The following is a 16977-nucleotide window of genomic DNA, read 5'->3' as shown; positions in this document are numbered from 1 at the left end:
GTTCTTGTCATGATAGCACTAAAGGGGGTGTAAAGACAATTCACCAGGTGGTGAAATGGGATGGAGAGTCTCAGCTGTGGAGGAGATACAGGAAAGGCTGGGTTTGCTTTTTCTGGAGCAGAGGAGGTTAAAGAGACACATGATTTAGGTCAATGAAATTATAAGTGATACAGATAAGCTAGACTGCAGAAATGTTTTTTTCTTATCAGAAGTGAATAAAGCCAGAGGACATATATTTAGGAGTAAAAGACGAAAGTCTGCCGGCACTGTGATCGAAGTGAAAACACAATGCTGGAGAAATTCAGCAGGTCAAACAATGTACTTTATATAGCGATACAGAAACAATGTTTTTGGCTTGAGCCCTTTATCAAGGAATGAATAAAATGGTGGGGTGAGGGAGGGGCAAGGGCAGGGGCAGGGGAGGAGCACAGTCCCACAGGCAGGAAGTGGTTAAGGGAGGAGGGGCACAACAGTAAACAGGGTGAGGGGGGGGATGGCTCCATGAATAGACGGGGAAGGGGGTAGAGAGCTGGAGGAAGGAGGACAGAGGGATGGGGAAGGGAGGGAGAACGGGGAGTATCTAGCAGAAACTGATGTTACTGCCATCTGGTTGGAAAGTGCCCAGACAGAAAATTAGGTGCTGCTCTTCCAATTTACGGGTGAGGTAGGTGGTAAATTTTATATTTTGGGGGTAAGAGGGAATCTGAGAGTGCTGAGCACCAGGAATAAACTGCCTGAAAGGTGGAAGCAGAGTCAGTGATAACATTTAAAAATTGTCCAGATGAACATTTGAATTGACTCAGCCTGGAACGCTGGGGGAGGGGGGGCAAGTGCTGGAAGATGGGTTTAATTCAGATGAGTGGCCAGTGGTTGGCATGGAACTGATGGGCCACATAGCCTGTTTCCAATGCTTTGACTATTAATCAAGCCACATTGATCCCACACCTTGGATCCCATGGACTTCACCTTTTTAGATTACGTACCTTGTTAAAGTACTTACTGAAGTCCACGAAGACTTCATCAACCACATTGCCCTCATCAATATATTTTGCTAACTTGTGTTGTCTCTCTTGGTCTCCATAAGAAATAGGAGCAGGAGTAGGTCATCCAGCCCCTCGAGCCTGCTCTGCCATTCTGATGATAGGCTAATCTCCAGCTACCTGCCTTTTCCCCATATCCCTTAATTCCCCTACTATACAAAAATCTATCCAATCTTGTCTTAAATACATTCACTGAGGTAGCCTCCATAGCTTCCACAGGCAGAAGAGTCTGCAGATTGACCACTCTCTGGGAAAAACAATTAGTTGCTCCTCATCTTCATCCTAAATTTATTGCTTTGAATCTTGAGACTAACCCCGCCCTCCCCCCCCCCCCCCCCCCCCAGTTCTTGTCTCACCTCCCAGTGGTTAAAAAATCCTTTCATAATTTTAAACATTTCTAGAAGATCCCCTCTCATTCTTCTTAATTCCAGCAAGTACAGTCCCAGATGATTCAATCTCTGTTCATAGGGTAACTCCCTCAATACAGGAATCAATCTCATGAACCTCCTCTACAACGGCTCCAAAGCCAAAACGCGAAACCACCGAAGGCTCGCGCACACACCAACTGAAGAATCGCGCAGGTGCACAGGAAACAAAACAGCCCTGGGACCTCAGAACACTGACTAACAAGGTAAGCATGGTCCAGAATGTGAAAAGATTCGCCGAAGTTGATCGACAAATTCAAGAAGCTTTAAAATGTTATCGTCAAATGCACAGTGAAAAAAATATAATTAAAATGTTTGCTTTAAGACTTCAGTACTCCATGAGCACGGGCACAATTCTGACTTGCCTCTATTCTGAGATTCGACTGATTCTTCATTCCCCATTTCGGTCAGAAGTCAGGGACCATCTGTAAGTCTAAAAAAAATCCAACCTTTCCTTGTTTTTTTTTTTTTTTTTTTAATTTTTTATTTTTCACACCATAAATCACATTAGCCATGATATACACTATTTCTTTTTCACACATATACAGTGACTTTTTCTCCCCCCCCTCCCTCCTCCCAAGCCACCCCCCCACCCCCCCCTCTCATCCATTTTAGGTATTACCTTTCCTTGTTTTATGAAATTCAGTTGACCTAAAACTAATTCTAGTTCTTTTCTCATTGTGGGGGTTGACAGCATCCCTTGGCTGATCAGTGGGAAAAAAAAGTCTCATTACAAGTTGATGGGAAAAATATACCTTTAAATAGCAGATGAGAATAACTTTGGATATTCCATTTATTCCTTAGTTCAATAGCCCAGAAGGCACTTAAATAAATAATGACCCATTCAATTGCTATATTGAGACACAAGCATATAAAACTAATCACACATCCCACTACACTCTTGGTTTTCCCACTGCTTCCATTTAAGTTAATTTGGAGATGTCCCCTATGCCTTTTGTTTGGATGTGTCAAATCTTTAACACTTGTATAAATACATTAAAAATTGTTTATTCACTATTTTTACAACCTTTTTTCAAACAATACAACAATTAATAAAAATCATGACAAGGCTAAGAGAGGAACATATTAAATGATTTCACTTTTGCTTTGAAAAATGCATAGACTGCTACTCAACTGTTAGAACAAATGTTCAGGTTAGCATTAGAAATGCATTTGTTGGCCAAGTTTAGCACAGATTTCCTTTACCCTCCACTCCTCCCCCCACCCCCCACCCCCAAGATCCACCCACAAAGCATCAAAGATAGTTCTCATACCTATCTCATGCCTCAGCATTCCCTCCAGCCAGTGCTCGCGTGCAGTAGAAATATTGATGGTCAGGGTTGGTCGTCCATTCACTATTGTCATAGACGCACGAGAAAGCAAATCATCTGTTAAGTGGACTGCAATCTGCAAAACATCCATGGAGACGCAATTAAGGCCCTGCATGAACATTGACAACATTCTAAAATCCTATGTCTAAAATTAAATATTTCAAAAACTAATAATTTAAAAATTGCTATTGATTCCAATGTCATTTGTCATTTTTTTAACATTTTACAGAAACACTTGTATAAGAAACTGAAACCGGTTATCCCCTCAAAAACTAACATGCAACATGATGGTTCATTTTTTAAAAGCTGGTGAATTTCCTTTCAACCCCATAGTTCAAAAGCACTGCTATTCTCTATAGAACTCTTGCAATATGGGGGGTGGGGCGTGGGGGGGGTGCGGTGGTAACAAAAAAATTAACAGGAGCGTTTGTCACTATCAGTAACTCCCATCACTTGCGCCCTTCTTCAACAGGAAATTAGCACTGGACATGAGCAAAATCACAGCGACTTGTTTCAAAATGCGTCTTTAAAAAGAGCAAACTCTTTCTCTTTCTTTGGCTTGGCTTTACGGATGAAGATTTATGGAAGGGTATGTCCACGTCTGCTGCAGGCTCGTTGGTGACTGACAAGTCCGATGCGGGACAGGCAGGCACGGTTGCAGCGGTTGCAAGGGAAAATTGGTTGGTTGGGGTTGGGTGTTGGGTTTTTCCTCCTTTGTCTTTTGTCAGTGAGGTGGGCTCTGCAGTCTTCTTCAAAGGAGGTTGCTGCCCACCGAACTGTGAGGCACCAAGATGCACGGTTGGAGGCGATATCAGCCCACTGGCGGTGGTCAATGGGGCAGGCACCGAGATTTCTTTAAGCAGTCCTTGTACCTCTTCTTTGGTGCACCTCTGTCTCGGTGGCCACGATCTTGGGAAGGCGATGGTCCTCTATTCTGGAGACGTGACCCACCCAGTGCAGTTGGGTCTTCAGCAGCATGGATTTGATGCTTGCAGACTCTGCCAGCTCGAGTACTTCGATGTTGGTGATGAAGTCATTCCAATGAATGTTGAGGATGGAGCGGAGACAGCGCTGATGGAAGAGTTCTAGGAGCGTAGGTGATGCCGGTAGAGGACCCATGATTCGGAGCCGAACAGGAGCGTGGGTATGACAACGGCTCTGTACATGCTGATCTTTGTGTGTTTCTTCAGGTGGTTGTTTTTCCAGACTCTTTTGTGCAGTCTTCCAAAGGCCCTATTTGCCTTGGCGAGTCTGTTGTCTATCTCTTTGTCGATCCTTGCATCAGATGAAATGGTGCAGCCGAGGTAGGTAAACTGGTTGACCGTTTTGAGTTCTGTGTGCCCGATGGAGATGTGGGGGGGCTGGTGGTCATGGTGGGGAGTTGGCTGATGGAGGACCTCAGTTTTCTTCAGGCTGACTTCCAGGCCAAACATTTTGGCAGTTTCCGCAAAACAGGACGTCATGCGCTGGAGAACTGGCTCTGAATGGGCAACATCGTCTGCAAAGAGTAGTTCACGGACAAGTTGCTCTTCTGTCTTGGTGTAAGCTGGCAGGCGCCTCAGATTGAAGAGACTGCCATCCGTGCGGTACCGGATGTAAACACCGTCTTCATTGTTGAGGTCTTTCATGGCTTGTTTCAGCATCATGCTGAAGAAGATAGTAAAGAGGGTTGGTGCGAGGACGCAGCCTTGCTTCACGCCGTTGTCAATGGAGAAGGGTTCGGAGAGCTCATTGCTGTATCTGACCCGACCTTGTTGGTTTTCATGCAGTTGGATAACCATGTTGAGGAACTTGGGGGGGCATCCGAGGCGCTCTAGTATTTGCCAAAACCCTTTCCTGCTCACAGTGTTAAAGGCTTTGGTGAGGTCAACAAAGGTGATGTAGAGTCCTTTGTTTTGTTCTCTGCACTTTTCTTGGAGCTGTCTGAGGGCAAAGACCATGTCAGTAGTTCCTCTGTTTGTGCTAAAGCTACACTGTGATTCTGGGAGGACATTTTTGGCAACACTAGGTATTAGTCTATTAAGGAGAATCCTAGCGAAGATTTTGCCTGCAATGGAGAGCAGCGTGATTCCCCTGTAGTTTGAGCAGTCTGATTTCTCGCCTTTGTTTTTGTACAGGGTGATGATGATGGCATCACAAAGGTCCTGAGGCAGCTTTCCTTGGTCCCAGCAGAGCATGAAAAACTCATGCAGTTTGGTATACAGAGCTTTGCTGCCAGCCTTCCAGACCTCTGGGGGGATTCCATCCATACCTGTTGCTTTGCCACTTTTCAGTTGTTCAATTGCCTTATATGTCTCTTCCCAGGTAAAGACCTCATCTAGCTCTAGACTCAAGGGTTGTTGAGGGAGCTGGAGCAGGGCGGATTCTTGGACTGAGCGATTGGCACTGAAAAGGGATTGGAAGTGTTCTGACCATCGATTGAGGATGAGCACTGGACATGAGCAAAATCACAGTGACTTGTTTCAAAATGCATCTTTAAAAAGAGCAAACTCTATACAACTAGCAAACTAATTGATTGGTGAAGTTGGTTACTTCCAGTTTCAATAACGGGATGAACGCCCTTTGCAGCTCCAACTATGGATCATCCCAAAGGAATACAACTCACAACTCAACATTTTTAGTTCTGATATAACACAGCCATTCTCAACCTTTTTTTTGAGCTATGCCCCTCCCCCCCATAGGATTCTGTTCAAAGGGCCACCTTCCCTGTGAAACAGTCAAGTTTTGTTTTCTTCCGTACCAACTAGGTTAAACAAAAACAATTAAAATATTTATGTAACATGAGGTGAAAACAAGGCTTGAACTGAAATGTGCAGTCGTCCCCAAGGAGAATGGCTGAATTGTAACATACAATTCATAAGACACAAATATGTGCCAGGCAGACTTTCCCAGCATAGATTAAGAAACAGTGACCTTATTATCAATGGAGATCCCCTTCAGCTCCATCATTTTTGCAACTTCTGTAATCTACCACATGCTTTAAAGAAATATGTTTCCCAGCATCTAAAAATTAACAGTCGCTGAACTTTCAACTTTGGCTTACATCACCAAGGCAATTTTCCTTCTCCATGTACTTCTTCACGTAGAACCAAATGCGACTCTTAGTCAGCAAATTTCCCCCGGTTGCTTGTTCGAAATTCTCGTAGCTGCCGTATTTCTGAAGGGCTATATTCATTATCTTAATAGCCTAGCCGAAACAAAAGTAGATTAATTCTATCATTTGTCACAGTACAATGGATTTTGCAATTGATTTGCTATCATCTACTTCTAAAAAAAGACACAAATATTTACATTTACTGTCGAGTTGGAAAAATAAAATGTGAAAAACTGCAAGAAGCAATCAGTATGATTCCAGAGTTGTTTTTTTTTAAATGATACTTTTCTAATATACGACAGTTTCAAAGAAAGCTGAGTCAGAGTGTTCTACTGCAGGGAAATGAGCCCCTTGACACATCTTCTCCACACTGACCAAGCTAGACCCATTTGCCTGCATTCGGCTCATATTCCACTCAACCTCTATCCATGAACCTATCAGGCTTCTGAAAATGGGCAAGGGCAGTGCTGAACTAAATTACCACAAATCACAATCTTAAATCAACCAAGCAGCAGGGACCCTTATGTTCTCTCGAAAGCTGGATAATAAGTATTTATCAAGCTATGGTAAAGTAAATCACCCACTGTGTGTTTTCTTGAAATGTGATCGATCACAGCTGGGAGATTAAATAGATGAAAAAAGACTTAAAAATACGTATTTTCCATATGCATTAAATTAATTTCTAACAGAACCAACAGCACATCCAGTTAAGGTTGAATATTGTACATTGACCTTCATGATGCAAATTCCCAAACCCATTTTAGCACAGATTTCCTGATGAAATCTGAGCTCATGACTCAATATCCTGATCACAACTTCATAAGCACATTCACTTGTACACAGAACTAAATATCATTAATTGCTGGTAGAGATGACAAGCTAAATGCCATCTACACTTGCTTTGAAAAGAAAAACAATGATGCACCCTCACATGCCCCCATGGTCGTCAAAGACTGTGCCTCCAGGAAATGGGGCGGATGGGAAATGAATCTTCAAGAGGGCAAATCCTTGGACTGCATACCTGACTGTGTCCTTAAAACATGTGTGGACCAACTGACTGGTGTCTTTGCAGACATTTTTAACCTCTTGCTGCTACAGACTGATGTCCCTACCTGATTCAAAAGGACATCCATTTTACTGGTGCCCAAGAAGAACAGGATGACCCAATCAGTCAGTGGCATTTGTGATCTGGGACTCTTCATCCCTCTGAAAATAGATTCTCAACTTTCTCATCGGCAGACCCCAATCAGTGCAGGTCGGCAACATCACCTCTTCCTCACTGACCATCAACACAGGGGCACCCCAAGGCTGTGTGTCTAGTCCCCTGTTCTAGTCTCTATACGTTAATAATTGTGCGCCCAAGTTCAGCTTCAATGCAATCTATAAATTTGCCAACAATGCCATAATTGTTGGCTGAATAACAGGAAGTAATTAGTCAGAATACAGAATGGAGATGGAGAATCTGGTTGGGAGGTGCCAGAACAACAATCTTACTCTCAACATCAAAAAGACCAAAGAGCTTATTGTTAATTTTATAAAGTGGAGGCCATTGATAGGACAGAAATGGAGAGGGTCCACATCTTCAAGTTCCTGGAAGACCACATACTTGAGCCTGTACATCGAGGCAACCAATGCCTCTCCTTTCAAAGAAATCTGAGATATGGTGTGTTGTGAAATTCTCTTATCAAAATTCTGCAGGTGCACTGTGGAAAGTATGCTGGCTGGTTGCATCACAGCTAGGAACACAGAAGGCTGCAGAAATCGGCAAACACAACTCAGTCCATCATAGGCTCCGACCTCCTCCCATCCATTGAAGTCATCTCTCTGTGAGGTTCTGCCTCAAAAAGGCAGCCAAAGTCATCAGGGACCCTCACTGCCCTGATCTTCTCACTGCTATCTTCAGGATAAAAGTACAGAAGCCTCAAGTCCAGCACCTAGATGTTCACAAAGAGTTTTTATCCAATGGTTATCAGGCTCTTTAACCTCCTCTTGCTATCCTAACAATAAAATGTTCCAGGACCATAAAAAGGCACGGTTAGCGTAGCAGTTAGCGCAAAGCTATTAGAGCGGCAGCAACCTGGGTTTGTATTCCACGCTGTCTGTAAGAAGTTTATAGATTCTCTCCATGTCTGCATGGGTTTCCTTTAGGTGCTCCAGTTTCCTCCCACTCTCCAAAACGTGTGGGTTTGTAGGTTAATTTGAGTGCAATTAGGCAGCATGGATTTACATGGCTGGAATAAATGTAATAAATTGGAACTCTAACTATTTATTGATCCATCATTTATATTTATTATCTCTTTCCAAACTTGGGGTAATTTATACTATAGATAAGGTATCTATGTACATGTTTGGCTGCAGCAAGTAAGAGTTTTGGAGCACATGTATATTATACGAGTAAACTGACCACTGTAGAAACTCATGCACAATGCAAGCACCTGCTTGTAAGGAATTCTTCAAAACATTGTCCTGTTTTAAAGCAGAGTCAAGAGACAATTAATCACTAGATTCTAGTGGCTGATACAATAAAAGCAGTTTAATAAAGTGTGACAAAGTGGAACAATCAAAATTTCAGTGAATTTGAATGTATTGAAGCGCTAGGGCATAAATCCATGTGATAAAAATTGGACCAAAATTCAATTCCTTTAGAGTAGCAAACATATATTCCCATTTCCCTTGATCAAACGCTTTTAGGGTGGAAGGTAAATGTAAAATATTCAATAAAATATTTTATTATAGTTTATTATAATAAGAATAACAATTTTTAATAAAACTTGTCTGATCAGTATTGATGATTAATGGTAAGATATTCTCTATTCTATAGGCAAGGACTTTAGATAAAATCTTCATATCTACATTATGTAATGAAATGGGTCTATAGGAATCACACTCAGTTGGTTCCTTCCCATTTTCAAAATGAGAGATATAATTGCTTTATTAAAAGAGGAAGGAAGTTTCCCTTCTCTAAATGAATCATCCAACACAGAGGTTACATGAAGACAAACCATTTGGAAAAAAAACATAGGCTTTATAGATTTTTAGGCTTCACAGGGGAATTCGACAAGGTTGCTCCTTAAGCTCTTTGTTCTTTGACCTGAGTTTGAAACCTTTAGCAGTTGCTCTGCGCGATATTATTTATAGTATAATTCGAAAGGGAATCAAACATAAAGTCTCCTTATGTGCAGATGATCACTTGCTTTTACTTCTAATCCTGACATTTCTTTACCAAGTGCAATCGTTTGCACTAATTGTTTGCCCAATTTAGTCAGTTTTCGGGGGTATAAAAAGGTCTTCAGCAATCTATGCTAATTTTCCTTTTAAAATAGTTCAAGATCAATTCAAATATTTGGGAATCACAATTACAAGAAGTTGTAAAAACTTAAATGAAAGAACATTTTTAGGGTTAATCAGTCTAAGGAGTTGTTGTTGGGATGGTCACCCTTATGTATGAACGATTGGATGTATTAATGCAATTAAAATGAACATTCTACCAAAATTTTTGTATGTTTCAATCTTTACCAATTTTAATTCCTAAAATTTATTTTAATTCACTGGATTTGATTATTTCCTTGTATATATGGAAAAGTAAACAGAAATGTATGAATAAGGCCTGCCTTCAAAGGACCAAAAGCAACGGGGGCTTATCACTTCCAAATTTTACATTTTATTATTGGGCAGTCAATATACAAAATTTATTATTGCTATTACATTTTGATACTTCAGACGATCATCCTTCTTGGGTAGAAATGGAACTGAATTTTTCTTAAAAATTAGCTGTGTTGGCAGTTTTAGGTTCTTCTTAACCCTTTTCCTTTTCGAAACTGACAGACAATCCGATAATGAGACCTAGGGCAAGAATATGGACACAGTTTAGGAAATTCTTTGGCTACCTCAATATTTCTCTTGCTAGCCCTATTATAAAGAATTATCTTTTTCAATTCTCTATTTTAGATTCTAGTTTCAAGGAGTGAGTTAGATTGAATATAAAAAGTTTTAGGGATCTGTACGCTCAATGTAATTTTGCTTCATTTAACAATTAACAGTTTTAAACAAATGTCTGTTATGAAGGTTGAATTTAAGATATCTACAAGTTAGGCATTTTGCTCAGTCCACACTTTCTAATTTTCCTCGGATTCCCAAAACTAATATCTTTGATTTACTTTTTGATTTAAAGTTTTCTCATGGTGGACTGATAGCAACTATTTATGTTAGCTTGATGGATTTAAGAACACATTCTTGAGGTACACCTGTATTGATTGTCAGTGAGGAGGAGATTGCCAATGAGGAAGTTTAGTGCTGCATCATTTACAATTGAATGCCTTTCCATCTTTTTGTTTGTTTCCCATGTCTCTTTTTTTTTTGCATGTGTGTCCACATACTGTGGCTATGACTATGCTCTCATTTTCACTGGCTTTTATACTATCATTGAACTTTTTCACGTGCTGCATAGCTTCACAGTTCTAGCTAAGGTAAGCTTTGTCTCTTGCAGCAAATTCTCTCTCACTTTCATCAATTCCGAATACAATTTGATCACGGATCATTGAATCTTGCTGCAATCCAAAATTGCATGTTCCTGCTTTTAATTTTAAGTCTGTTTAAAAAAAAGTATCAAAGCTCTCTCCCTTCAGGTGAGTGGGCGAGCAAAATACGTCCCTCTCTAAGGTTTCATATTTCTTTGGTGAACAGTGTTCATCAAACATCTCGATAACCATGTCAAATTTGCTTTAGTCTCTGCCTCAGCAAAAATAAATGTGTTGAAAACCTCTAGAGCTTTAGGTACCACCACAGTAAGCAGCATTGCAATCTTCCATGTATCCAGTTCACTATTGATTCCAATTGCTTGCAGGTACAGCATAAATCTTTGTTTAAACAGCCTCTACTTGTGGTTGAGATTTCCAGTCCATTTTACAGCATCAGGATTTTTTAAACTCTTCATATTTTCTCTGCTGATATGGACTGATACTCACTATGCATAGTGTGGTGGGGATTTTTCCTGTCCTGGTACTGTTTCTTCCACTCCTGTGCATGATGCACCCTCCTGATACTGTTTCTTCCATTTCTGGCTGTTTCTTCTACTTCTGGTAACATGTGATGTTTCTTTTATTAAAATAAAGAAACTTGGGTTCTTTTTAAAGAACTAGATTTATTAACTAAGCGAACAGAACACACACAGTCAGGTCCTCATGTGGAGGCTTCCATCTTGAATCTACTCAAGATGCAACAGCATTCCCAAGATGCAACACACTCCATCTCTGACTCCTCCTGGTGATACCACTCTATCACCACAATAGTGACCCAGTTTCTCCAGTCTTGTGTCTGTTGTGTGAAACATTTATACATGGTTAGCATTTGGGACAAGACATGGGGGTGAAATGGTTAACAAATTAACAGTGGTCAAGTTTGTTCAAACCCACAAAGTCAATGGTTTGGTTCATCTTGCTGTGACTGGCATCAGAGTCAGTGAGACAATAAAGGTTGTTGGACTGTTGTAATGTCATTTAGGAAATGGGAAATTGTCAGCTCTCTCCTGTTTGAGCTGCACAAACACCTTGTTACTGAACCTTAAACTACTCAGCTGCCACAACATTTCAATTCAGCAAACAAAGCATCTCTGCTGTCACAAGTACATATCTTAATTATAAATATCGAAAAGAAATCAAGATTCAAGGGTGCCTTAAGAGGAAATGGATTAGAGAACCAAGATGTCATCAGAACCAGAACGTGGGAGTGCCGAGGGCAGGAGGTGATCCCGAGGGGCCTCGGGCACTGAAGCCCTCCTAACTGAGTCAGATGTTTGGATCTCAAGCTCAGATTGCTGATAGTTCTGTGTGGCTGCAGAGGCCATGGAAGCAATGGAGGGAAATTCAAGGACCCTCAATGGCTCAGAAGAGGTTACCTTTTGCTTCTCTTTTTCTGACTGTAAGGGGCACTGGGCAATTTCTGATGGTGAATTTTTGTTTGCCTTATGGCAGACTAAATGCAATTTTGTGTAATATTACATCTATTTTATTACATGACAATAAAATAATCTTAAATCAGTGTGACCACTGAGATACAGTCAGATTGGTTGACTATAGTCAATCAGGAGGTGATGAAATGGACTCTATCCTTTTCAGATTTTAAATGAAGAGAAATATATTTGGGCTTCCCTGTATAGAAATCAATATATTACTGGTTGTTTCCACCCCTGCAAACTGAAGACTGCCATCTCCAGCAGAACTTCCCACCTTGCTCAAACAAGCTCACATCATGGTGCTTGGTCTTCTTGGGCTGCTACTCTTGGGCTAGCAGGTAATTACTGTTTGAAGACCTTAGCAGATTGTGCAATTTCAAAATGCGGATGGAAAATTAACCCAATCTCTGGGCTTATTTAATACTAGGAAGATGTGTGCTCTTGGCATTATTTAATGTTATCTGAAATCCAGTGGCTAACCGGTATTGACCTCAGTGTACAGCTTGCTTTTCCAATGGATATCATCTCCTTTAGATTTATAACCTGCTGAGATAGCTCTATTCCTCCAATTCTGGTCTCTCGCTTATCTGCAGACTTAACTGTTTTACAGTTACAGCTTCCAGGGGCTGGGGCTCTGCTTGATACTGCTCCTGTGAAGTGCTGTCACATGTTAAGGGTGCTGGATGACAAGATCCAATGGGGTGGGGGGAAGAAGGAGAAATAAATGATTTTAATAATTAACTTCTCAGTAAGAAGTGCAAGGAAATTCTCCCCAAATATTCAGATATATAACTTCATAGTGTTTGTTCCTTCTGTGCACACTTCCATGGGATCAGGTCAGGTTAATAAAAAGCGATGGTACAATTAGTAATGAGAATACTGAAGAAAATAAATAGAAGTTTAAGCTGAGGTCTCTAACATTACCCACTGTAATTCACTGTCTGTGGCAGAATGACAATATTTAAATTGCTTATAAACAAAGCCACAAGTCTCTTTATAATTAAAAAAAAGTATTCTATTGTAGTTAATTTTTTTTGTTATTTTTTTTTAACTTACAAAAACAAAGTACCCATCCATCTGCAGCAAGAATTTTGGTGCATGTGAACAATGTATATGACAATAAATTTATTAGCATGTTGAGGAGGTGATATTTATAGACACCACAGTTTTAAATGTTCAAGTTAGACCAGCTGAGTTCCTCCTGCGTCTCAGTGTGTTTACCACAATCACAGCATCTGCAGCCTATCGTGTTTCACTCAGTTAGCGGTGATGATGGATTTGAATAAATTCGCTCCACTGTTGTTGGCTGCAAACTAGTTCAGTGGTTCTCAACCTTTATCTTCCCACTCACATCCCACCTTAAGTAATCCCTATGCCATCGGTGCTCTGTGATTAGTAAGGGATTGTTTAAGGTGGAATGTGAGTGGGAAGGGAAGGTTGAGAATCACTGCTCTAGACCCAATTGTTACTGAAATATTTTGCTTAAGAAAAATTGTCAATGGCCCATTTCCTTTGGAGTTATGAAATGGGCACATAACGAGACAATGAAGTACGATTAAAGCAGTAGTTTTCAAACTTTTTCTTTTCACTCACAAACCACCTTAAGCAATTCCCTACTAATCACAGAGCACCTATGGCATAGGAATTAAAGTGGTATGTGAGTGGAAAGAAAAAAGGTTGAGAACCACTGAGTTAGGCAATTACAGACAACTGTCTCCCTTTTGAAAGCCTGTCTCTTGACCTCTGATTGTGTTGCCATGCATCTGTGTTTCCACGTATCAAGACAGATCCTGAAGGCAACAAAAACATGCAATTTTTTAAAAATTCAGATCAAGAGCTACTTAGCCTTTGTCAGAGGAAGACAAATCACAGTAAGGAAAATGTTATTTGCTTTTTCCTTTAAAGATATTGGACTGCAATTGTTTCATCTAAAAAGTGACTTCTGAAATCAATGTATAATCATGGAAAATAATAGTCATCCTGCTGAGTTTCAAACTCCTGATGTCAGTTATAATCAACACCACCATCTAGTGTCCATTGAGAAAACGCAAATAGAGGTCTGATTACAGTACACACCAAAGGTTCTCAGATTGCTGTCTATCATTCCAATTGACATATGATACAGAATCATAATATGAATTTATAATAAATTGGATAAGAGCTTTGTATCATGAACCAAAAGATAAAGTGGTAACAAATAGTTAAACTTAGCAAGATCTCGTAGACAAGGGTGCCCATTATAAATGGCGTTTTTTGTTTTAGCTATAGAGCCTTTAGCAGAAGCAATTCATAGGGATCCTAAAGGTTTTAGAATTAATGAAGAACAAAAGATTAGTTTATTTACTGATGATGTCCTGATATATTTGACAGAACCAGCAAATTCGTTACAAAAATTGCATTCAACATTCAAAGAATATGGTACAGTTTTGGGTTATAAAATAAAATGGGATAAGAGTGAAATTATGCCTCTCGCAAGAGGGGATTATATTGTACTATTTGCCAAAGAAACTCACCTTAAATGGCAAACTAATGGAATAAAATGTTTAGGAGTTCATATGGATAATAAATGACAAAATTTATATAAATTGAATTATTTACCATTACTTTAAAAAGTTGAAGATTTCAATAGATGGACAACATTGCCTATAACATTAGTAGGAAGAGTTAATTATGTAAAAATGAATACATTTCCCAGAATACAATATTCTTTTTAATTACTGCCTATATTAATTCCTCAAAAAATTTCAGTTACTAAATAAATATTAGAAAGTTTTTATGGAAAGGTAAACTATCCAGAGTCTCTATGGAAAAATTAACATGAAATTATGAATTGAAAGGTTCACAGCTCCCCATTTTAAAAATTATTATAAAGCAGCTCATATAAAATTTCTTACTTCTCTTTTTGAAGCGAGGAAAAAGTCTGCTTGGGTAAAAATAGAATTAGATTAGAGAGTAAAAGCAGTAGATTTTATATATAAATGGAATGTGAAATTATTAATTGCTGAAAGAGAAACTTGTTTATTGAAACATTTGATTAAAATTTGGCATAATACCAATACAGAAATTGGAACAAGGAGTAATTTATCCCTTAAAAATCCTTGACTCATTCCTTGTACATTAGATAATCAAATTTATGAAATTTGGTCTCGTAAAAGGATCAAATATATTCAAGACTTATGAACAAGGGCAATTGAAGTCATTTGAATAACAAGAATAAATATGGTATTCTTAATAATATGATATTTTGCTATTTTCAGATCAGAGCATATTTAAGTGATAAGTTGGGTCCAACAATGTATTTGCCAAGTATAGTGATACAGAGACTTTAATAAGAAAGGGAAATACAAAGAAACTTATTTCAGGAATTTATCATTTACTTTACATGGGGACCCTTAAATCTAGTTAAAGATGGGAGACAGATTTAAATTTAATAATAGATTAAAAGAATTAAGTTGATCTACGTCGAGACTGCATGACCAGTATGATAAATGTAAGGTTATAGACTGGTACAATATAATTTTCTATACCAGCAATACCTCACACCACAGAAATTAAATAAATGGAAATCAAATTTATCAGAGAGAGCATATCAATTGGCCAAAAAAAGTACCAAATCCAAAGACTGGGAACAGTTCAAGATGCAGCAAAGGAGGACAAAGGGATTAATCAAGAGAGCAAAATTAAATTACGAAAGTAAGCTTGCGGCAAACATAAAAACCAACTGCAAAAGCTTTTATAAATATGTCAAGAGGAAAAGATTGGTGAAATCCAGAGTAGGTCCTTTGCAGTCAGAATCAGGGGAATATATAATGGGGATTAAGGAAATGGCAGACCAATTAAATTCTTACTTTAGTTCTGTTTTCACAAGAGAGGATACAAATAACCTCCCAAGGATGTTGGGAAACATAGAGACTAATGCAAGGGAGGAGCTGAAAGAAATCAGTATCTCTTAGGACATGGTCTTGGGGAAATTGAAGGGATTGAAGGCCGATAAATCCCAAGGGCCTGATAATCTACATCCTAGGGTACTTAAGGAAGTGGCCATTCAGATAGCAGATGCTTTAAGAATTATTTTCCAGAACTCAATAGACTCAGGATCAGTACCCATGGATTGGAGGGTAGCTAATGTTACCCCACTATTTAAAAAGGGGGGGTAGAGAAAAAGCGGGGAATTATAGGCTGGTGAGCCTATAATTTCAGTTACTAAACAAATATTAGAAAGTTTTTATGGAAAGGTAAACTATCCAGAGTCTCTATGGAAAAATTAACATGAAATTATGAATTGAAAGGTTCACAGCTCCCCATTTTAAAAATTATTATAAAGCAGCTCATATAAAATTTCTTACTTCTCTTTTTGAAGAGAGGAAAAAGTCTGCTTGGGTAAAAATAGAATTAGATTAGAGAGTAAAAGCAGTAGATTTTATATATAAATGGAATGTGAAATTATTAATTGCTGAAAGAGAAACAGTAGTGAGCAAAATGATGGAATCCATTATTAAGGATGTAATAGCGGAGCATATGACTAGCAGAGAAGCGATCGGACAGAGTCAACATGGAGTTACAAAAGGTAAATCGTGCTTGACAAATCTAATGGAATTCTTTGAGATGGTGACAGGTAAAATAGATGGGGGAGAGCCAGTGGATGTGGTGTACCTGGACTTCCAAAAGGCCTTCAATAAGGTCCCACATAAACGACTGGCATGCAAAATCAAGGCTCATGGAATTGGGGGCAAGGTATTGATGTGGATTGAGAACTGGCTGGCAGATAGAAGACAGAGAGTTGGGATAAATGACTCATTTTCTGAATGGCAAGCAGTGACCAGTGGGGTGCCACAGGGATCTGTACTGGGACCCCAACTGTTCACAATTTACATTAATGATCTAGATGAGGGGATTGCATGTAATATCTCCAAATTTGCAGATGACACTAAGGTTGTGTGCACTGAAGAGGGGGTCAGGAAGCTCCAGTGTGATTTGGATAAATTGGGGGACTGGGCAGATACATGGCAAATGCAATACAATGTGGATAAATGTGAGGTTATCCACTTTGGTAATACAAACTGGAGGGCAGATTACTATTTGAATGGCAATAGATTGGGAGATGGGGAAGTGCAGAGAGACCTACGGGTTCTTGTGC

The 16977-nt window shown here is 39.4% G+C and overlaps 1 protein-coding gene across 7 annotated transcripts in view; it reads right to left on the bottom strand.

Annotated features, from left to right (window-relative positions):
* LOC138747895 (putative tyrosine carboxypeptidase MATCAP2) overlaps positions 1-16977 on the bottom strand; it is an 87384-nt gene that overhangs the window by 20255 nt on the left and 50152 nt on the right. For 4 of the 7 annotated variants that reach the window (XM_069907532.1, XM_069907515.1, XM_069907546.1 and 1 more), the window contains 3 exons: positions 9596-9733; positions 5840-5983; positions 2740-2872 (listed from right to left, as the gene is read on the bottom strand). In XM_069907532.1, the coding sequence (XP_069763633.1) occupies positions 2740-2872; positions 5840-5983; positions 9596-9733 (415 nt within the window). Of the gene's footprint in view, positions 1-2739; positions 2873-5839; positions 5984-9595; positions 9734-10854; positions 10875-16977 lie in introns of those variants that run through there. The other 3 variants (XM_069907536.1, XM_069907554.1, XM_069907561.1) reach the window with 2 other exon arrangements.

Source organism: Narcine bancroftii, chromosome 1 (assembly GCF_036971445.1).
Source record: "Narcine bancroftii isolate sNarBan1 chromosome 1, sNarBan1.hap1, whole genome shotgun sequence".
Lineage (NCBI taxonomy): Eukaryota > Metazoa > Chordata > Chondrichthyes > Torpediniformes > Narcinidae > Narcine > Narcine bancroftii.
Note: the sequence above shows the minus strand (reverse complement) of the source record. Positions and strands in the feature narration are given on the sequence as shown.